This window comes from Triticum aestivum, chromosome 7B, assembly GCF_018294505.1.
Source record: "Triticum aestivum cultivar Chinese Spring chromosome 7B, IWGSC CS RefSeq v2.1, whole genome shotgun sequence".
NCBI classification, from domain to species: domain Eukaryota; kingdom Viridiplantae; phylum Streptophyta; class Magnoliopsida; order Poales; family Poaceae; genus Triticum; species Triticum aestivum.
The window spans coordinates 708,814,517-708,836,982 of NC_057813.1; the positions used below are offsets into that span (position 1 = coordinate 708,814,517).

The following is a 22,466-nucleotide window of genomic DNA, read 5'->3' on the forward strand; positions in this document are numbered from 1 at the left end:
AGTTGTAGATGTTAATTTCATATCATGTAATGGTTCGATCATGATTATTTATGCTTTGTAGTGTACTTGTTGATGTCTTTCGACTTGTTGCCTTACATCAACTATAATAAAAAAAGGTTCTGTGCATCACAATGATGCAGAGATGCGACAAGCAAGAAAATGAAGAAGGTCAAATCAACACATGGGGCAAATGGATTTTAACTTGAAAAACCCCTCCTGTGAGAAGGGGGGAAAGGGCAACACTGGCAACCCAACACTGCAACTTGCTGAGAAGCTCCAACACCGACGTCGATAAAAGCTGACCTCCACCACTAAACATGCCCGCGGTCTGGAGTGAGAAGTGACTAATTCGAAAACGCATGTAAGGTCGCAAGGAGGGAAAGGAACCGCTTGGGCGCCATCTTCGCGAGCATCAACCGCCTTCCCCAACTTCCACCCCCGTGGACAAACTCAAGCTTTCACCAAGAACTACACCGACCCACCCACCAAACCTTGAGGAAGGGTGTGTGATAGCACTATGGGTATCCCAATCTTTTGATGAGAAACACACAATCGATTTAGGTTTAGATGCATCTGACGATCCGACTACAACGTGTAATAATGCACTTTGTAACCTCGAACCATATTCTTTCAAATTTGGAAAATGGAACATATATTAATTCGCCGTTGGGAACAGTAGCATGCCCCACTACTAAGAATTTGTTTGTGATCATGTCATGTGACCCATATATGCACCTGCCTTTCTACTTCGTGCTGAAACCTGAAAATTGTTATGCTTTGTAACAACATTACTGCACTCTTGCGGTAAGTTCTCTAGCTACCACACCGGCCAAAAGTTGAAATGAACTCTAGAACACTGCCGCCCAGTTTAATTTCGCTGCAAGCCAGTGGGCATGACTAAGCTAGCCTTGCGTCTGCTTCACATCACATGGGTTAGGTTCCTTGGGATAGCAAATAGAAGGATAAATAGATGGACATACTCATTTTAAGCTAAAGGCCCAGCTTCGAGTCTGTGCCCTTGTTCAGGCAAAAAGCGATGCAACGGTCGACTAGGATGTATCACTGTGAAGCTTCCCAGTCACCATTTTAAGCCAAAGGCACAGCCATGAGCCTGCACTACCGGTTTGCACAAACTAGTGAAAAAGGACGGTCCATCATCACTTCACGCCTGAGCCTGACTGGAGCCGTTGGTGGTGGAGAGTGGAGGCCAGCCATACGACCCGATCCATGGCTGTGACCGGCCTGCACCCGCATCAATGGCGCGTAGCTAGAGTGTGCCAGCCCTGCATATATAGTGCTAGCTAGAAATGAACAGTGGGCTGTGCCATGCCGGTTCATATTCGGGGAGGAGGAAACTGCCCACATCAATGGCTGGCTGTGAGCCTGTTAGCCTGTGACCCGCCTGCACCCGCATCAATGGCGTGTAGCTAGAGTAGTGCTAGAAATGAAGAGGGGATTGTGCCATGCCGGTTCATGTTTGGGAGGAGGAAGCTTCGTGGAAGTTGCGAGTCCAAACTCACATCGCATCATGTCATTTATCCATGGATCGGAGGTAATAAAAAGAAGGTTTAGTTTTCGTGGAACGTAGTAGCTCGATCGAGCTCGGTGTGAGCTAATCGGGGGCCGGGCAGCTTCCCCGAAGTTGCTAGCTTGGCAATGCATATAAATTTAAAGGACACCGAGCAGAGGTCGAGGAACGGGGTCCATAGCCGCGTGTCTCCAAGCAGGGGCCGCCGGCCGGCTCTGCTCCGGTCGTCTGCAACTACGATCTTGGACGGCGGCATACTAGTCCGACATCCGTCGCGCGGAGACAGCCGCCGGCACGGCGGCCCCTGCGCGCGCGGTTGCACACAGCACACAGGTACGTTATTCATCCGGCCTATGTCCAGAGTTCATTAGTACCATACGTACTAGCTACTTAGTATGGATATATAGAGTTAAAAAAACAGTTAGTATGGATATATGTAGCTGCAGATCAGAGACCAACTTCTTCATTTACCTTGTAGTTGTAGTACTATAGTAGTTGATCTGATTGCTAGCTAGCTAGCTGGACTGGCTTATGTAGTGTCGCTTAGTTAGCTTGGGCAGTTAATTTGTTGCACGCATACATCTGTGCAGTGGCAGAGCGTGACGAGCAACTAGGACTAGGAGTGGCAATTTTTAAAAATCTGAAGATAAAATGTGCATGAAAATACGTGCGACTAAATACACACCCGAATGAGAGAAAAGAAACTAAAGTTACACGACAATCGAACATACCGTAAAATCATACGGCTAACCTTTTCTCACACACACGTTCCCCTCCCAAGCACAACCTCACTCTCTCTCTTCCTCACCTCTAGCAGCCATGGATGGTAACAGAGCTAGTGAATGACAGAATGGGTGATTCTAGGAGGGCTAGCAATAGAGGAATTTGAAGACCGATGCTCTGTGGAGAACGAAATTTTCAGATGTAGAACTTGCAAGATCCATTCATGGAATGCTCTACATTTGTCTTAGTCATACTCCCTCCATCCGGAAATATCTAGACGTATTTTAATTTTAAATACATCCTTTTTTATCCATTTTCATGACAAATATTTTCGGACGGAGGGAGTATATTTTAGTGGACCTCCCTGTAACCACGCGTCGGCCAGAATGACACGAGGTGATGGTGTACAGCTGGTGATAGTGCACTGCGCCTGAAGCTGGACTGCTTGGTCTCACGCGAGGCGTCGAGGTAGCTCTGGTTTTTTTTTCGAGGTAGCTCTAGTAAAAATACTACTCCATCCGTTTCAAAATAAGTGACTTAATTTTATACTAGTTTTAGCATTTGCATTTTTAGAAGCGGAGGTCGCAATCCCCTTTGGCCTCCAAGAAGCTCAGCCAGTGCATCATACTGGTGATGGAGATTCAAAACGCCGGCTACTATGGAGGTAGTAGAATTGTTTGCATGCTACAAAAAAGAGTAGAATAGTTTGCACTGCAGTGTACCATCCTGCTAGGTGAGATGATTGACTGTGCAGTGCATACACATGCATCTATTATATTTTTTTATCAGCGATACAAAAAAAACAAATAAATATAAATAATTAAATATAAAAATGAAGTATGTACCTGGATTTATCGTGCATGCATGTAAAGTACTCCTTTCATCCAAAAATACTTGTCAGAGAAATGGATAAAAATGGATGTATATAGAACTAAAATACTTTTAGATACATCCATTTCTCCAACAAGCATTTCCAGACAGAGGGAGTATATATTACTTGATGTAACAAGTATTTTTTTTCATCAATCCATTTACAGTATGTAGATTAATAAACACATTGACTCTAGCCGTGATTTTAGTTTCCTACATTGGACAAGTGAAGTGTGGTAGCTGCTCACAGACACAATGGAACAAGTTGACATTTGGGCGCCCATCTTGGCCGATCCACTTCCAAGCCAACAGGTATTCACTTTGTTCATCAGTTCACATATCTATGTCAGAGACGAGACTAGTTGGATGCTTGGTTTCATTTCAATATTTCAATATAAAAGTGGAGCCTGCCTATATATCTAAACTATAAATCGCAAGTTATCTGAAAGAAGAGTATAAGCACAACCAAAATGGTCAATAAAAAGTATTGAAGCATACTCCATGGTTTATTCAAGCTTCATTTTAACTGGATGTAATATATGCCAACAAGCATAGTTCATATACGATCCCCACTCTTTAGATCTTATCAAATCTGACTTGGATATAGAGTTCTCAACAGGCTCGTCGAAATCCCGAGACAATAACAACATATATTTCATTGTTCTTGATGGTAGGCGGAGATTAAAGTTCACTTAACATATGTGGATTATGGCACCATGGACTTTCAAGCACTCTTGGAAGGACCCCATGATTTGGACAGATGGCTGAAAGGTATGATGTTTAATTGTTGTGGTCTATTCCAAACTTTGTTACACAAGCAAGCAATTTATCCATGGTTCGACATTGAAAACAAATAATGTATGATTCCATGCAGGTGAATTCATTCCTACTTACATAAAGGAAGCGAATCTAACACATGAGGCAAGATTTTCGCACATCCAAAAGTACAAACTTGCAAAACAAATGAACGTGGCAAATGGCATTGAAAATATGTTTCATCATTGCAGAATGAACGCAAATTTTATTCACCAACTAGTGATCATGGCATGACAATACAAACACCTATGCCCGAGAAAGAGGAGGCCCCTGCCACCACAACTCTCAACACCGGAGGAGAAGAGGAGGAGATGAGAGAGGGAAGAGGGGCCATATTGTACCCGCCGCCTTGTCACCGGAGAAGCAGAAGGCTTGCGGCCACCGCCACACCACCAGAGAAGGGGACCTGTGATCTACTAGGTATGAATTATGAAGGCTCCATTTGCTTCAATGTACCATTTGTCATTGTCTCAAGTAGTTAAACACATATGCTATGTGCTTCAGATTACATACCAAATAGTGGTTGGAGGCATGGACGTCGTGTGAGAAGTGGGCGTGAAAGAGGAACATGGTGGATAAACATAGCACCATGCTCCCGGGACTTGCATGCAAGTGAAGGCCAAACACATCGAAGCAAAAGAAACAATGACCATTGGACATCTGAAGAGGTGAAAGAACTAGTGGATGGCGTATCTGTATATGGGGTTGGACCATGGACTAAGTTGAAGAATGAAAGGTTTCCAATATCAGTTCGAACAGCGGTGCATCTTAAGGTATAGTCAATTGGTGATTAATTGCACTAAAGCACAAGCATTACATGCTCTCTCTGCTAAGTGTTTTTTTGTATTTCACACTTTGTCTTTCAATCTTTTATTTATCTATATATATTTTATTGTAAAAGATGTTAATTTTATGTTTTGTTTAATCTTTCAGGATAAGTGGAGAAACCTAGTGAAAGCCGTCACGGTCGGGCCCATATCTAAAAATAAGATTTTATATCATAATTTTATCAAAGTCATCATGGAGCACCACTGATCTTTCATCTCTTGCATTTCTTGAATTCCAGGGAAATGAGAAAAGAAGGATCACGCCTCGTCTAGATAAGGATTGCGTCGAAAAGATCAAGAGGCTAGCAGCTGATTACCCTCGAGAATGAAGTGAAACATCATACAGTACTTTCGGTGTAGCAGTGACCCCGCAACAAGAGTTCTGTAATTTTTCCAGAACTGCGAAGCATAGGCGGTCATATTAAGTGCGTCGAGAGTAGAGTAGATTGAACCATTTGGATGGAGCAGCTTCTATCTTCTGCCTAACTGCCCCGTGAATGGGAATAGCGCTCGCTCCTCCGACCTGTTGGCTTGCCGGTTTTGCTACAGTGCTGTAATTAGCTTGACCTTTCATTTAACACCATGGCACATTTTGCTGGAAGCTTATGGTCTTATGATATGAATGGTGAATGGATATGCACATTTACACACACTGCTTTATTAAGTAGTATCACTCAATCCGCTCGAGGAATAATGCAGTTGATGGCTCGAATCGAGCACCTGTGACACGCCTCGACCTAAAGCTTGGTGCCGCTGCCTCCAAGCAGCAGGTTTCTTCACCACTCTGCTTGTACCTTGAGCGGTCGTGAGGTGCCGGAATGGCTGCTTGTACCTTGAGACCAGCCAGCAGGCTGAGTACTAGATAGGATAGTTTCTTTCTTGCTGCTGTATGCTGTGGTTTGTTGTGGATCCTGGGAATAATTTTGGTTGATGACGATATCCTGTCACTCACTCAGCTGGTCTGATTGTTTGCACCGATACTCTCTTGGGTTTCATCCATTCTGTAAAAATTGGAGCCAGGATACGTCCCTCTTGATCTTCTCTAGAAAGGAATTCAGTCTGTACCCTTGAAGATTTCAATAGGCGTTCAGGTCATTACCGAGCTTAATTAGAAATGGATACCATAAAAGATGTATAGTTCAGCAGTTACCTTAAAGTTTATTTATGGTGCAGAAACAACACAATTGTTCAGGTGTAAAACTTTTGCTCGATGCCTGAACCTGAAGAAATGCTACTATTGTTCATCAGAGTCAGAGACCATGCATTTTGGTTCAATTGCCTAATGTGGTTTAAGTTACATTCTCACCACCTGATTTAACCATAACAGCTATACATATACCCGTAAAAAGAAAAGCACAGCTATATATACACTGTGGCTGGCTATACAGAGAAAGTCTGGATATGGTACTCAGCTATGGCTTTTGCCCGGAGAACATGATGAATGACCTCTGCACCTTGCTGCTGTAGTTGATCAGGCCACAGGATCTGCACAGGTCTTCCAGCTCTCCTTCCGTGAAGAAGTTGTAGCTGCTGTTCACTGGCCCAACAATCTGCAGCACATAGCAGAGACGGTGCATCACGCTAGGTAGCCTCTGCCATGCAGAAAATAAGCAGTAGCACTAGACGATCAACGACTTTACCTGCCTCAGTGGCCTTAGTGCGTCAATAGAGAGCGGGCCGCTGTTCGTGGGGGTGGATAAGAAGGTTGTCGCCACAAAGACACCGCCGGGCTTCAGCACACGGCTGATTTCAGCTATCTGGTTTTCAAACAGCAGTGGGAAATATCATGGTGATGAATAAGTTCATATGACAAAAAGATAGGTACACAGGTCAGATGCCCTGTTCCTGCACAAAGCTGTTGAAAGCAAACTAACTAAGCACTAAACTGTCGTGGTTGACTTTATAGACGCACTCAGCAATCAATAATTAACAGAAATAGAGAACATTATTTCTCATGTAATGCCCAAAGTGGTTTAAGCTTTTGGCTAATTGTTCAGTGGACTCTGGCGAATAAAATAGTAATTCCGAAGACACCAGTTTTAATAGTAGAATATTGAATCAAAAAAGTGCAAAGAAGACAGGGACTATACCGCATTTGAAGGGGATGGCCAACAGTGGATAGCGGCTCCAGCATGAATGGCATCAATTGAACTTGAAGCAAAAGGGAGCCTCGAAATATCAGCCCTTACAAGTGCAAGGTTCCTGCAGGACCAAAAGAAAAAAAAACAGTAAGTAATTGCTGTATTGTACTCAGAACAAAAGGAACATTCTGAGGTAGTAACAGATTGAAGTAAGGGAGCAGATTGTCACATATCGTTCAATTACGTGCTGAACACGTAGATCGTACTCTTTTGTGTTATTAAACTAAAATAAAGCACTAGTTTCCACACAAAAATTTGTGATGGCCCAAGTTGTCTACTTGACGGTTTGTTAGAGTTGGATGTTCCAAGGCATATTTTCAAGCCTCACAGGAAACGCTCAAAATAAGCACGAAGGAAAGCTCACGTGTTCATAGGGGTTTCTTCTTGTTTGATGTAGTCATAGCATTGTCGGAGCATATTCTCCGAAAAGTCCAAAGCAATCACAGATGAGTATGCCCCAGAGCTTGCAAACTTCCTTGAAAACAAGCCACTGCCGCAGCTGACATCAACGAGTATACCACCAGCGACTGATTGGAAATAGTCTTGAGCCATTTGGAACTGATAAAGCCAACGGTACATCAGAATTATATGAATAAAAACATGAATTGACATGAAAGAGTGATGATCATTTTTTGTTGCAACACCAAAACATGAAGCACGAAATCTTACCTGCGATGGGTGTATGAATTTACAGACCATATATGTAAGAAGTGGAACTTAATGAGAAGTAGCAGCTTAAGGCTATGGAACAGAAGAGTGAGGCAGCCTAGAAATGTACCTCTTCATCGCGGCCAGGGAAGCCACTGCGATTGAAGTTCTGACGCCACCCCCTCTCATAAAGAAAGGAGACGAGCGGGCTCCTGAACAGCTCGGTTCTAGCAGGCTTGAGTTCACTGTATTCTTTCATTCCTGAGGTGACAGTGAGATCCAAGAAGACATCTTTGCTGGTGAATGACTTGTTGCATTTTGAACACTTGAATCCGGACCTATAAATCGCTGGCCTGGGACATGCGTAGAAGCCGAAAAAGCATAAATCCTAATCCAACCAATTGATATGCATGAGAGATGAAGGAAACTCATGGACTTTGGACATACAGGTTCATGCCTGGTGGCCCTTTCCTTATCAGCGGTTCATAACAAACAGGGCATGCAAACACCTCAGCTTTCTGCTCATTTTTTATGTCCTGAAGCTTTTGACATAAACGAGCATCAGTTTTACACAGTATGAATAATGTCGCAGCTCAGCATAACATCAAACACCTGGTGTGCAAAACATTCATTTATGCTTAACACAACCTGTTCAGTAAATACAATACAGTATTAAACAAGAGGCTTCTTTCCGGAAGCACACATGAGCAATTTGTTAGCAAGATCAGATCTAGAGTGTTAAATAGTAGTACTACTTCTGTCCCTTAATATAAGGGACAGAGGGAGTACAAGCTAGATTGCAGAGACCAGGCATCCTGTACATGTAAGGAAACAGAAATGCAGATATCAGCAGCTGCATAACCATTAAGCTCGGTAACTAATCTACCATGTGAGGTCCAATCTTGGGACATCATGGCCAAGTATCAGCAGCGAAGGTCATGCATGACTCAGGACATCATCTCCCCAAACTGAAAACCTCTGCTAAACTTGGACCAGCTTGAGCCCACTGATTACTGTACTGAGGTTAGTGCCAAAGCCCCGCCTCGGCATAACACCAAACATGTGGTGTGCGACAACCCATTCTCCATTTCCTAGTAAACAGTAAGCACAGCCAGCTCCCTTCTTTCCTAAGATAGAACCAGCTAGTCTTGGGCGCATCCGTACCAAGTCGAGGGCGATAGCTGCCTCCAAATCCAGATGTCAGCCGGTATATGACCATTGAGCGAGAGGCTCAGTCTTTCCTCTCGTTGCCAAATACCAGCAGTGCACGCCATGACAACACATACCACCTCCCCAAACTGAAAAGGTCTGCTAAACTTACGCCTAGGTCTCGATCGGTTACTCTACTAAATACAGTACAAAGCTTGGTTCCTGCTGCCAAAGCCCCGCCTAGGCATAACACCAAACATTTGGCGGGCGACAACCGTTCCCCCTTTTTTCTAGCAGACTAGCAAACATAACGCGTTCCCTTGCCTTCCCTGGGATGAGAATCAGCTCGTGGGGTAGGTAGGTACGTACCGGGTCGAGGGCGATGGCCCCCGCGGCGGCGACAGCCACCCGGCGAGCCGGCAGCGGCAGGCCCGGGCTGCGGCCAAGGCGGCAGGGGAGGCGTGGGGGATGGAGCGACGAGGAGGAGGAGCAGGAAGCCGCCGCTGCTCTGACCGCGAGCTCCATGGGAGCTGCAAAGCAATTGCAGCCTGGAGTGTGGTGTGGAGACGCGCCGGGGAAGCGAAGGGAAGGGAAGGAAAGAAATGGTGTTTGGAAACTGAAGTCTTTCTTGCTGCTGTATGGTGAGGTTTGTTGTGCATCCTGGGAATCATATTGGTTGATGACGAGATCCTGTCAAACACTCAGCCGGTGTGATTGTTTGCACCGATACTCTCTTGGGTTTCATCCATTCAGGATACGTCCCTCTTGATCTTCTCTAGAAAGGAATTCAGTCTTTACCCTTGAAGATTTTAATAGATGTTCAGGTCGTTATCAAGCTTAATTAGAAATGGATACCATAAAAGGTTTATAGTTCAGCAGTTATCTTAAAGTTTATTTATGGTGCAGAAACAACACAATTGTTCAGGTGTAAAACTTTTGCTCGATGCCTGAACCTGAAGAAATGCTACTATTGTTCATCAGAGTCAGAGACCATGCATTTTGGTTCAATTGCCTAATGCGGTTTAAGTTACATTCTCACCACCTGATTTAACCATAACAGCTATACATATACCCGTAAAAAAAAAAGCACAGCTATATATATATATACCGTGGCTGGCTATACAGAGAAATTCTGGATATGGTACTCAGCTATGGCTTTTGCCCGGAGAACATGATGAATGACCTCTGCACCTTGCTGCTGTAGTTGATCAGGCCACAGGATGTGCACAGGTCTTCCAGCTCTCCTTCGGTGAAGAAGTTGTAGCTGCTGTTCACTGGCCCAACAATCTGCAGCACATAGCAGAGAAGGTGCATCAGGCTAGGTAACCTCTGCCACGCAGAACATAAGTACTAGTGCTAGACGATCGACGACTTCTTTTACCTGTCTCAGTGGCCTTAGTGCGTCAATAGAGAACGGGCCGCTGTTCGTGGGGGTGGATAAGAAGGTTGTCGCTACAAATACACCACCGGGCTTCAGCACACGGCTGATTTCAGCTATCTGGTTTTCAAACAGCAGTGGGGGATGTCATGGTGATGAATAAGTTTATATGACAAAAAGATAGGTAAGCAGGTCAGATGCCCTGTTCCTGCGCAAAGCTGTTCAAAGCAAACTAACTAAGCACTAAACTATCGTGGTTGACTTTATAGATGCATTCAGTGGTCAATAATTAACAGAAATACAGAACATTATTTCTCATGTAATGCCGAAAGTGGTTTAAGATTTCTGGATTGGCTAATTGTTCAGTGGACTCTGGCGGATAAAATAGCAATTCAGAAGACACTAGCTTTAATATGTTAAGTTATGAACCACGAACAACATTGAATCAAAAGTGAAAACGAGACAGGTACTGTACCGCATTTGAAGGGGATGGCCAACAGTGGATAGCGGCTCCAGCATGAATGGCATCAATTGAACATGAAGCAAAAGGGAGCCTCGAAATATCAGCCCTTACAAGTGCGAGGTTCCTGCAGAACCAAAAGAAGAAAACAGTAAGTATTTGCTGTACTGTACTTAGAACAAAAAGAACATTCTGAGGTAGTAACAGATTGAAGTGAGGGAGCAGATTATCACATATCGTTCAATTACATGCTGAACACATAGATCGTAATCTTTTATGTTGTTAAACTAAAATAAAGCACTAGTTCCCACACAAAAATTTGTGATGGCCCAAGTTGTCTACTTGACGGTTTGTTAGAGTTGGATGTTGCAAGACATATTTTCAAGCCTCACAGGAAACGCTCAAAATAAGCATGAAGGAAAGCTCACGTGTTCATAGGGGTTTCTTCTTGTTTGATGTAGTCATAACATTGGCGGAGCATATTCTCAGAAAAGTCCAAAGCAATCACAGATGAGTATGCCCCAGAGCTTGCAAACTTCCTTGAAAACAAGCCACTGCCACAGCTGACATCAACGAGTATACCACCAGCGACTGATTGGAAATAGTCTTGAGCCATTTGGAACTGATAAAACCAACGGTACATCAGAATTATATGCATAAAAACATGAATATTATGTAGACATGAAAGAGTGGTGATCATTTTTTGTTGCAACAACAAAACATGAAGCACCAAATCTTACCTGCGACGGATGTATGCATTTACAAGCCAGGTATGTAAGAACTTAGCGAGCAGCAACAACTTAAGTCTATGCAATAGAAGAAGTGAGGCGTCCTAGAAATGTACCTCTTCATCGCGGCCAGGGAAGCCACTCCGATTGAAGTTCTGACGCCACCCCCTCTCGTAAAGAAAGGAGACGAGCGGGCTCCTGAACAGTTCGGTTCTAGCAGGCTTGAGTTCACTGTATTCTTTCATTCCTGAGGTGACAGTGAGATCCAAGAAGACATCTTTGCTGGTGAATGACTTGTTGCATTTTGAACACTTGAATCCGGACCTATATATCGCCGGCCTGGGACATGTGTAGAAGCCAAACAACATAAATCCTAATCCAGCCAACAGATATGCATGAGAGATGAAGATAATTCATGGACTTTAGACGTACAAGTTCATGCCTGGCGGCCCTTTCCTTATCAGCGGTTCATAGCAAACAGGGCACGCAAAGACCTCAGTTTTCGAAACATCATTCTGCTCGGTTTTCATCTCCTGTAACTGTTTGCATAGTGATCATCAGTTTCACATGGTAGAAATAAAGTCCAACCTTGGCATAACATCAAATGCTTACACTTAACGCGACTGTAAACTATGCTAGGAGTATTAAACAGGCTGCTTCTTTCTGAAGCATACGCGACCGCTTGCTAGCAAGATTAGCTCTTCAGAGTTAAATAGTGGAAGCTAGATTGCAGAGGCCAATCATCCTATGCATGTAAGGCAACAGAAATACGGATATCAGCAGCAGCCATATAACCATTTAGCTGAGTCACTAATCTACCATGCGAGGTTCAATCTTTGCATCTGGTGCAGTGCAGGCCATGACTCACACATCATCTCCCCAAACTGAAAAGCTCTGCTAAACTTACATCTATCTCGACTCGATTGATTACTTTTCGACCAACTACAGAGCCTGGTTCCTGCCAAAGCCCCGCCTAGACATAACACCGAACACTTGTGGTGCGACAATCGTCCCCGCTTTTTCTAGCACACACAACGCGTTATCTTGCTTCTCCTGAGATGTGAATCAGCTAGTGGCGTAGGTAGGTGAATCAACACATACCGGGTCGAGGACGATGGCCGCCGCTGCGGCGACGGCCACCCGGCGAGCCGGCAGCGGCAGGCCTGGGCCGCGGCCAAGGCGGCAGGGGACGCGCGGGGGATGGAGCGACGGGGAGGAGGAGCAGGAAGCCGCCGCGGCTCTCACCGCGAGCTCCATGGGCGACGCCTACGCGGAGCTGCAAAGCAATTGCAGTGGTACGGTGCAGCCTGGAGTGTGGAGACGCGCCGTGGAAGAGAAGTGAAGGAAAGAAATGGTGTTTGGCAAGCTCCGGAAGTGGAGGAGCAGGGGTGTGGTGGTGGTGGTGGGCTCAGCAGGCGTGGCGCCAGCCCCGTCCGTTCGCGCCTTGCCCGTTGGGTCCAGATTTTCTCTTTTTAGATGGGCAGCACTCGACGTCGGTCGACCGGCTATATTGCAGATCGGTCACCTCCCGAGCCCTTGGGTTCAGGTATAATTACAGTCGTTGGATCAAGTCAACCCCTTCTCATGCACGACTCGTCCTCTCTGCCACACTCGCGTTCTACTTCTACACTAGGAAAAAAATGGGATCGCCGGCCCGCATCGCAACAGATCATTGGTAAGGTCGTCTGCCCCGGGAGGTCGGGACACAGCACACAAAACCCGCCCACCACTTGCATCACCACCAGATGCTCGTCGCGGAGCCCACTCGTACTTGCAGCGATCAAGCGATAGGTCATCACCATTGCAACCGACCACAGCATATCCGCCCTGGTAGTCGTAGCATCCGATGTGGCTGGGCCCAACATCATCGGCACCCCTAGATGACCGCCGATACGATGAGGGTGTCATCTATTTGCCACCGGGATGGTGCTGTAGCCGGTCGCAACAACCGCCGACCACGGTTGTGGCACACGTCGATATCTGCTCTAGGAATTCTGACAGTGCCCAAATGTCGTTGGTCGCAGCATCCGGCGCCGCTAGTCCCATCACCATGACTTGTCAGTTCCAGCATCTCGGCCCGACGGCCGCAACTCCGCTCGACGGTCCCAGTATCGTAGTCGTCGGTTTCAGCATGCTCGGTCGATACTGTAGCTCATGGCGTCACCACTCATACATCTATTGTGGTCGGTTCAACATCCTTGACTCGTTTGGCTGGCGTTGCAAAATAGGCATTGAACGGTGGACCGGTTGCAAAGATTGGGGTGGTCTAATGCACACTATGAAGAGAGCCAACAAGACAACACCCCACCTTTTCTACAAATGTCGTTTAACATTGCAAGTGTGGAGGATGGTGAAGGAATTGATCGGTTTAGTGACCTTGCCGATGGATCGATGTGCAAATAGGGATGGCAATGGGTACCCATTACCCGCATACCCGGTGGGTAAAAACCCTATTAGGGCAAGGGTATAGGTTAGAAAAATACCCATGGGTACACAAATAGGAAAAATTTAAAACCCATTGGGTATAGCGGGTACGGGTATGATTTAGTATAACCCATACCCGTGTACCCATGGACCCGCATATAATTTGATTAATAGGCAATTACTATTACTAGCTGAGTGCCCGTGCGTTGCCACGGAATATAACTTTACACGTCTCTCACCATCGTTATTCGCCGCCAATGTTGACCCAGCCTTGCTAGTTGTTTCATTGTTATCGACGAACCCACGATAAGCCTTCTTGTGGTCCTAGTAAACCCTCCTTAAAGCGCTCATCCCACAAAATAGTATGACCTCTTTCTTACAAAGTACTACCAAACCATATACATGTGGCTCAAACTTGAATTCCAGATATAAATACTTATCGTCATGAGTGAAAAAAAAGGATCCCATGTCTTAACCAAATCTCGTATAGCTTGAGGAACACTGGCCACCAAGTAAACCACTATGATTGTAATTCCAAAAGCTTTACTATTGATAAAACCATATGAAACAGCAAGCGCAGATGGCAAATGAGTCTATGGCTCCATGCTAACTACAAACATGTACTTACGTAATAGTATTCAAAACGAATCCCTGTTCATGCCAAAAGTAAAAAATAGAAGAGGCTCAACAATACTGGAATACATTTAGAAAAGGTCCTCTTGCCTTAAGAGTGACAGTAAGCAGAGGTGACGGAACATGATTCAACGACTTGCAAGACCATGTTGATGAACAATTTAAGTAACCGATCTTGTCCTGAGTGAATTATCCTCCTGCTGTTGTACGCCTGCTTCTCATCCACCAGGATGGTGATGTGTACACTCAGGCACACCGTCGCGACCACCTCTGCTGGCGAGGGCATCAAACCCTTTTCACTGCTAGGTCAAGGCCATAGCTGCAAGTGGGTGAATTGTAAATATTCTCAAATTCAAAAGGATGCACCTCCGTACATTCTCTACCCTGAATAATGCTTCATTTCAGAAAAAGATTCTCCCTTTCACCATTAGCTCATTAGGAAGGAGAGATAATCTTATGAGTAAAGCAATATGCTAAGACAAATTAAATGTGATCGGGTTCGTTCAAACATACTAAACATTATGAAGTACATAGAAATGCCATCCACGATCAAACACATTTAATTGCACAATAAAACTATAACTTTGTGGATGGAGACTCTGGATGCATGTCAGTATGGAAACAATAACAAATAGGTGAACCTGGCACACAATAACTTCGCCTGAGTGCTCATGGTGTGCATTATGTGATCCGGAACAATTTAGCAGAAAAATAAAGGTGTACCAATGTTCATGGAGTACCTTATGTAGTTACGTTTCTAAACTGCAATATGATACATGTTGTGAGGCCGATCAGACCAGCGGGAGCAACAAAGGCGGACAGAGGAGTCAACGACCTCGATGGACACCAGCTGTGAGGACGATCAACCAGCCGGTGACGGCCGCCACGAACAGCCAAGCAATCCTTCATCTACACAATTAGCATGACCATGGAGCACAAATAATCACGAGCTACTCATGTAGAAAATGCACGGCCAGTATGGATGACTACTTAATATGGTAACAGGTCAATATGAAACAATTTGAATCAAAATGAAACAATTTACTGATTTATAGGAAATTATCTGGACAAAATATTGGTAGAAAAGAATTGCACATAACTTTTAAGGAACAAAGTTCTAGGGACTGATAGTCCCCTGTAAAGCTATTGTAAGTAATCATGTACTGAACCATAATAGTAAACTGGAGATGTTGGATATTAAGATAATACCTTCTAATCCAGCACAAGCCACTAATCACTGGAATCATCTATTACAGTCAATCTACCTATGACCATATTTATTGAAATTTCCTCCGACAGCCAAAGGAGTTCTGTCACGGCAGATGCTGTCCTTATGGCCCCAATGCAAGTAAAGTAGCCACGGTTTCATCAAGTCAGGATTCTAAACACAACTCAGTCACAAATCGCATGGAGCACAAACACGACCTGCTATATTTCTCTGATTTTCATCGTCGTAGCAGTAAAAGATTTAAGTCTGATGCTTTCCCTATTTGCCCAAAGTAACTAATTCCTAAGATAACAAACTGAGCACAACACACTCACCAATCCCATGGACTAAAGAAACTGCAGACACTGATTTCCACACAAAAATCACAGGCAGTACTAAACCATTTACCTCTTTGGCCATCCCGATGTGTTCTTCCTTGGCCTCACCTCATCCCCACTTGGTGTCCCTCGGAGGAGGCTCTGCCCATGAAGATGGTGCGAGTCGGGGCCTGCCAGCGAAGTCCCTCTCTATGTCATCCCTACCAATCTCCGTTTGACAGGGGCGCTGAACTGCATACATCGACAGTGGCCGCGTCCGCTTTTCCTGACGATCCGGATCCAGTGGAACGGGATCGACCAGCACCGCCGCTGCGCTCCTCCTCCCTCCCTCCCTCCCCCTCTCTCTCTCTCTGCAGGCAAAAGGCCTCCAACACCGCCACTGCGCTCCTGCTCCTCCTTCCTCCCTCCGCCCTCTCTCTTCTGCGGGCGAAAGGGACCCATCACCGCCGCTGCTCTCCTCTCTCTCTCTCTCTCTCTCTCTCTCTCCTCTCTCCTCTCTCTCTGTGGGCAGATCGCAAGGTGTCGTGCGTGGGTACGGGACGTCGAGCACAACCGGCGGCGGGAGAGAGATGGGATCGGGGGTGAGGGTTCGGGGAGAGCAACGTAATGTACTCGGGAGTCAGGGAGAGAGATGTGATCTGGGGCGAGGGGTGGGGAGAGTGGGACGTGGAACGTGTGTGCATCTGTGGCGATGTTTTTTTCTGTTCCGAGCGGGGACGGGAGGGCGTGGCGGTTTTTTTTCTGTTTCGAGCGGGGACGGGAGGAGGTCCATGGGCCGAATATCGGATGAGTTGCCGGCTTGCAGGCTGGATTTTGTGCGGGCGTGTGGGACACTGCGGGATGGCTATCGTACGAGGCGGGGGATCGAACGAGGTGGTCGAACCATCACAACGTTCGACCCCCCTTTAATAGTAGAGATAACAATGAAACTTGTGTGCAACTGCTGGTAATTTCAGAAAAGATCTACTTCACAACCCCCCCCCCCCCTCGCCATTGGCTGACAATGCCTAACCTCCATCCCTAAAGATGCCTAATAATGACATGTGATATTTCCAGCCAACATCTTGTGTCTAAGAGCATCTCCAACAGGCGCCCAACGTGCCGCGCTGTAAAAACAGATTTGGCGCGCGCCCATCGCCTGGTTTGGCGCGGCGCGCAGCGTTTGCTCCAGCAGCCGCGCTGAAAAGCCGCGCGCGCGCAGCTCCAGCAGGCGCAGTAAAATGCAGCGCCTGCGCTCATTCTATAATATTTTTTTAATTAAAATTGCATAGATAAAAAAAGCGATACATAGATATTTTACATCGGTGCAACTACTACGGCATAGATGATAGATAGTTCAACATACATAGATAGATAGATAGAAATTACTACGGCATACATAGATAGAAAACTACTCTAAGTCGCTGCCATCACCATCGTCATCCTCGTCGGTGTCGTCCGAGGTTGAGAGCCAGACGTCGTCCCAATGTTCATCGTCCGAGGTGAAGAACGACCTCCCACCTGCGGAGACGATGTCGCACTGCTCGTTCGCCACTGCCTTCCGCTGATGCCGGTCCGCCCGCTCCGAGCGGCGCCTTGCCGTCCTCTCCGCCCAGTAGGCATGCTCGGCGTCGACGTCCTCTGGGTGGCGACGGCGCCACTCCGCCATGGCTCGCTCGTCCTCCTCGGCGACGAGGAGACAGCGCTGCCGCCGAGCGTGGTCGGCACGGTCCATGTCCGTGATCAGCCGCGGCGGAGGGGCGAGGCGCTGCGCCTCCTCGCGCGTGAAGACGTCCCGGGAATTCATCTGGGATCGGGGCCTGTCCAAGCGCCACGCCGCAGCATCGTACACGCGGGCCGCCTCGCGCGTGCTTTGAAACGTCCCGAGGCCGAGCCGGACGTCGTCGGCCCGTATCTCGGCGGAGTACCAGCCGTCGGGGCGCTCGCGGACGCCGCGAAAGCCCGAAGCACCCCGGTGGCGCGGCGGCATGGTGGCGCGGTGGTGGCGCAGAAAGCGGCGACGCGGCGAAGCGGTGGAGTGCGAAGCGGCGAGATTGCGAGGAGAAGGGCGTGTGGCTGTTCTGTGCGCGTGGCGAAGCGCGGGACTTTATAGGCGCGCTCGAAGCGGCACGCCAAATCTAGCGCGCCGCGTGCCGCTTTCTACCGCGCGCGCGCAAACGCTTCCCGCACACGCTAACTTCCTGCCACCACTGGAGCGCGCGGAACCAACCGGCGCGCGCGAAAAACTGATTTTACCGCGCGGGCGCGCGTTTTGCCGCGCCTGTTGGAGATGCTCTAAGAGAGCATCTCCAACAGCCGCGCTAAACTAGCGCCGCGCCGCAAAATAGGCCTTTTTAGCGCGCGCGCAACGCGGCGGCTCGCTCCAGCGGGCGCGCAAAAACGACGCGCGCGCGATAACGGGTTGGGCGCGCGGTCAAAAACACTTATCCGCGTGGTGTATTTGGAGCGCCAGCTACAGCGCGCGGCACACTCGAGCGCTCGCGCCCGCACTCTCTCCCTCTCCTCGTCCTACGCCCCGCGCGCGCCGGCGCCGGCGCCCTGCCCCCCGCCATGGACGCGCACACCGGCGCCCCGCTCACCCCGCTGTACATCCGCGACCCCCCCCCCCCCCCGCCGCCGCCGCCGCCGGAAACCCTAGCGCGGCGAGCGCTGGCGTCGCCACCGCCGGAGCTCCGCCGAGCGTCGGCCTCGCGCATAGCCTCTTCTTGCCGCCGCGGATGACTACGCCGCCGGCGCCGGGTGGCGTCGCGCCGGCGCCATCCCGTGCCGCCGCCGCACCGTCGAAGAAGGTACCCAATGCGGCGCGGGCGAAGAAGGGCAAAACATCCGCGAAGAAGAACAAGGCGGCGGACGGCTCCGGCATGGCGAGGGGGAAAAAGCTTGCAGGGCGTTCGACGGCCGTGGCTGCTACCGAAGCGTCGGCGAGCTCACTCGTTGAGCCGGCCGCCGACGCGCACCACGTGTTCGACGAAATGCCCCCAAGGTGAAAAAATTTCCAAGTATTTTTTTCTTCTTATTTGTTCAATGCATCATCATTTTACATATAGATAGCTTATTTGCATTGTTCAAAAAAATTGTAGTCTCAACCATGATGCATACATGTCCACTATGGGTGTTGGGTCCAACAATTCGCATTGGTCTCAAACCAATGACATCCATTTCGAAGACCATGAGTTTGAGGTGGACGAGGAGGGTGAGGGAATTGTCGAGGCGCCGAGAGGAAGAGCGGGCAATTACTCCACCACCGATGACAAGTTACTATGCTACACTTATTTGCATGTGTCGAAGGATCCATCCATTGGAGGTGATCAAAGTAGAGACGCGTATTGGGGGCGAATGACAGAACACTTTAATGCTCACAACAAGAGTGGAATTTACCGCTCCGAGAGATCACTTTGGTCCCGATGGTCGACAATCAACTCGGATTGTCAAAAGTGGGCGGCCGCGCAAAAGTCGGTGGACAAGATTAACCCAAGTGGCACAAATGAGGATGATCGAGTAAGTGGCATCTCATATATGTTCATCATACTTGTTTTTGGTGACCGAAGTGCTAACTTGTTTTGTTTTTCTTGTAGTACAACATTGCACAAAACTTGTTCAAACAAGAGACAAGGACAACCAAGAAGGGGAAGATCAAGAAAGGCAGGATCTTTACCTTGCCTCATTGCTATGAAGTGTTAAAGGATGATGAGAAATGGAAGAAGCGTGATGGTTTGGAGGATTTGCATTTGAGCAACAAACGGAAGCGAGCAATTGAGATGAATGATGAGGAGGAGGAGGAGGATGCATCAAGTGATGACGGCAAGAGAAGCCCCACACCCAACTCGGTTTCATACTCGAAGCCAAAATGACCGGATGGGTGCAAGAAAGACAAAACCGAAAAGAAGAAGAAGAAAGGAGATGATGAGCTCAAAAATGCTATGGAAACTATTGTGAAGGCAAGGGTCGAAGCGAATGAGGTGAGGAAAATGGCAAGGAACCAAGATGCCGTGGCCGAGGAGAGGAGGTTGGCGGCCGAGGAGAGAAGGGTGGCGGCCGAGGAGAGAAAGGTGACTTTGGAGGAGAGGAAAGTGAGCAACGAGGAGCGAGCTAAGTTGTTGGAATGGGAGAAGCACTTGTTCTTCATGGACACATCTAACCTCAATGCGGCGCAAAAGGAGTATGTCAATCTTGCCCAACAAGAAGTCTTGATCCGAAAAAGAGCCTTGGTTCGTGCAATGGGTGGCGATGGCCTCGGCGCCATGGGAGGCATGGGTGGCTTCGGCGCCATGGGAGGCGGTGGCCTCGGCGCCATGGGAGGCATGGGTGGCCTCGGCGCCATGGGAGGCGGTGGCCTCGGCGCCATGGGAGGCATTGGTGGCTTTGGAGGCATGGGAGGCATGGTGCACCTCCGGCCGCCATGGGAGGCATGGGTGGCTTTGGAGCACCCTCCGACGCTATGGCCGCCATGGGAGGCATGGGTGCACCTCCGGCCGCCATGGGAGGCATGGGTGGCTTTGGAGCACCCTCCGACGCTATGGCCGCCATGGGAGGCATGAGTTTTGCTTCTCTCATGGGAGGCATGGGTGCACCTCCGGCCGCCATGGGTGCACCTCCGCCGCCATGGCTTCTCACACACATTCCCATGAAGATGCCGTTGAAGATCTTGCCAACACCGTCGGAGCTTCACATGATGCGGTGCGTGATGCGGTGCGTGATGAGGATAGGGAGGAAGGTTCATCTTCGGAGGCGGAAGAGTCGTCTTCGGAAGATGAGGATGAAGACGAAGAAGAGGAAGATGAAGTTGAAGCTTGATGTGTCTTTCATGTCTTGAACTTTTAGTTTGCATTTGAACTTGGTTGGATGAACGTGTGGGCATGATTTTGATGAACTTGTGGGCATGAACTTTTATTCATCAACTTGTTTGTGTCAAATTTTACATGTTTATTTTTGTCCAAAATATCCATATATGCAAAATGCCCGGCGAGTCGCGCGCGCTGTATTTTTGCGCTCTGCTGGAACGGCGCGCGCGCGCTGCATTATGGCGCGGCGGCTGGAGCCAGCGCAGGCGGGCGCGCAAAACCAGCCGCAGCGCGCGCACTAAAAGGTTTTTTGCGTGCGGCGCTATAGCGCGGCTGTTGGAGATGCTCTAACTCTAATATCATGGACGGTTCAAAAAAAATCGGCAAGAAACACACGGTTATCTTTTAGTCACCTTATGAAAAGTGTCGTATATCATGACTATCTATTACAATTTCTTCCTCAATTCGTATATCATGACATAGTATAGCTCCAGCTACGAAAAACAGTTAATTAACTGCCCAAGTAAATCAAAAAAGTAGTTAAGCAAATCTTAGACTTTTCTTGAATGTTGGATCTTGGATGGCTAGATGTGTACTATTTCGTATGCTGCAGCCATAGAAGACCCTCCAACTGAACCGAATCCATGATAGACTGCTCACAAACACAGAATAACAAATTGGGTTTTTTTTCTTCTAATTAACCGCAGTTCATGGTTGAAGCTATGTTCTGGCTTACGGTGTTGTTTAACGAGCCCAGCCTCTGTACATATTCCTTCAATGTGAATGGTTGGGAGCACATACAACGGAGCAAGAATTGTTGTATTCCTAAGGTTGGTTTCAGTTTGGTTGAGCCATGAAACATCAACCTTTTTATTTGATTCTACATCAAATAAGAAATATTTGAACTCATGTGCTGCACAATAGGCAAAAGACTTCCTAGAAATCCAAACAGAGTGGAAGAAATATAGACGAATCCTTCGTTCCCAATAAAGAACTGTAGTCTGCAGGTAATTAAGCTATAAGTTAATTGCTTCAGGATTCAATAAGCGAGATGGGGTGAAATTACCTGTGTTGTACCTTGTGGAGATGATTGAATCAAGGATTATCAATCGGCATAGATAAACAGACAAGGAACTACTACCAAGATACACAAACAAGGAACCCACTATCCAACTCTTGGTCTTGGACATCCTGGCTCGCGGGCGATTTGCCGAGTTCGCAAACACTATCCCTGCATCCAGCAAAAAGATTTCACCAGGGCCGCATAGATGCCGCATTGCATGGTCAGGAAGGGGGAATCACTCACTCCTGAAGTGCCGCTCCTTGGGCGGGCACTCCACGTGGTTCGTCGTCTTCACGATGGCGATATCCAAATCCTGCAGAGATCAGAAATTCTTGGGGCGCATTAGCAATTGATGTGGCACAATGCAGGATAATCAGACAGATACAGAGAGGAGCGGGATGCAGGTCATATGCGGCAGGAGATACAAGGCGAGGTGTTGATGGCAGGATGGGCGGGGCTGACCTTGTACTCGATGTTGAAGTTGGCGAGGCCAACCTTGGTGGAGTCCTTGAGGGCGCCGTAGGCCTTGCGCCAGGTGCCGGACCCCATGACCGCCGTCGTTGCCCTCGCCCTCGCCCCGGCTCCGGACCCCGCCCCGCCGCGCCCGCGGTCCAGCTTCGGCAGCCGCGCTCGCGCGCACGACGGACGATGGTACTTAGCCGCCGGCGGCGATTTCTCTCGCGAGAGGATTGGAGACGAGGGATTGTGGGGTTAGTGGGAGATGAGGTGTGCGGTCGTGGGCTGTTTCCCTT

General features: G+C 47.9%; 4 protein-coding genes across 9 annotated transcripts; 1 reads left to right on the forward strand and 3 right to left on the reverse strand.

Moving 5' to 3' along the window:
• Positions 1-1,276: 1,276 nt before the first annotated feature.
• LOC123157387 (uncharacterized) lies at positions 1,277-5,401 on the forward strand. Of its 2 annotated transcripts, none has more exons than XM_044575663.1 (7): positions 1,277-1,861; positions 3,331-3,433; positions 3,796-3,892; positions 3,996-4,357; positions 4,442-4,710; positions 4,871-4,903; positions 5,004-5,401. In XM_044575663.1, the coding sequence occupies exons 4-7, from the start codon at positions 4,168-4,170 to the stop codon at positions 5,091-5,093; spliced, it is 582 nt and encodes a 193-aa protein (XP_044431598.1). In that variant the 5' UTR covers positions 1,277-1,861; positions 3,331-3,433; positions 3,796-3,892; positions 3,996-4,167; the 3' UTR covers positions 5,094-5,401. The 2 variants fall into 2 exon arrangements, with proteins under 2 accessions (XP_044431598.1, XP_044431599.1); XM_044575664.1 differs by having other exon boundaries at positions 3,354-3,433.
• A 578-nt stretch (positions 5,402-5,979) lies between these two features.
• On the reverse strand, positions 5,980-9,508 carry LOC123157385 (uncharacterized methyltransferase At2g41040, chloroplastic). 3 transcript variants are annotated; one of them, XM_044575661.1, is made up of 7 exons: positions 9,072-9,508; positions 8,001-8,089; positions 7,684-7,906; positions 7,270-7,463; positions 6,855-6,966; positions 6,405-6,521; positions 5,980-6,314 (listed from the first exon to the last, which is right to left on the reverse strand). In XM_044575661.1, exons 1-7 carry the CDS (start codon positions 9,225-9,227, stop codon positions 6,177-6,179), a joined length of 1,029 nt encoding a protein of 342 aa, XP_044431596.1. In that variant the 5' UTR covers positions 9,228-9,508; the 3' UTR covers positions 5,980-6,176. The 3 variants fall into 3 exon arrangements, with proteins under 3 accessions (XP_044431596.1, XP_044431595.1, XP_044431594.1); XM_044575660.1 differs by having other exon boundaries at positions 8,001-8,095; XM_044575659.1 differs by having other exon boundaries at positions 8,001-8,095; positions 9,027-9,508.
• Positions 9,509-9,675: 167 nt separating this feature from the next.
• Positions 9,676-12,697, reverse strand: LOC123157386 (uncharacterized methyltransferase At2g41040, chloroplastic). The gene is made up of 7 exons (XM_044575662.1): positions 12,370-12,697; positions 11,701-11,807; positions 11,385-11,607; positions 10,969-11,162; positions 10,556-10,667; positions 10,084-10,200; positions 9,676-9,989 (listed from the first exon to the last, which is right to left on the reverse strand). Exons 1-7 carry the CDS (start codon positions 12,523-12,525, stop codon positions 9,852-9,854), a joined length of 1,047 nt encoding a protein of 348 aa, XP_044431597.1. The 5' UTR covers positions 12,526-12,697; the 3' UTR covers positions 9,676-9,851.
• A 1,599-nt stretch (positions 12,698-14,296) lies between these two features.
• LOC123162568 (putative clathrin assembly protein At2g01600) lies at positions 14,297-22,466 on the reverse strand. Of its 3 annotated transcripts, XR_006481346.1 has the most exons (5): positions 22,177-22,464; positions 21,958-22,027; positions 21,718-21,882; positions 15,066-15,234; positions 14,297-14,644 (listed from the first exon to the last, which is right to left on the reverse strand). XR_006481346.1 is itself a non-coding variant. In XM_044580345.1 (4 exons), exons 1-4 carry the CDS (start codon positions 22,261-22,263, stop codon positions 15,188-15,190), a joined length of 369 nt encoding a protein of 122 aa, XP_044436280.1. In that variant the 5' UTR covers positions 22,264-22,466; the 3' UTR covers positions 14,297-15,187. The 3 variants fall into 3 exon arrangements, 2 of the variants coding, with proteins under 2 accessions (XP_044436280.1, XP_044436279.1); XM_044580345.1 differs by having other exon boundaries at positions 14,297-15,234; positions 22,177-22,466; XM_044580344.1 differs by lacking the exons at positions 14,297-14,644; positions 15,066-15,234 and adding an exon at positions 20,686-21,652 and having other exon boundaries at positions 22,177-22,466.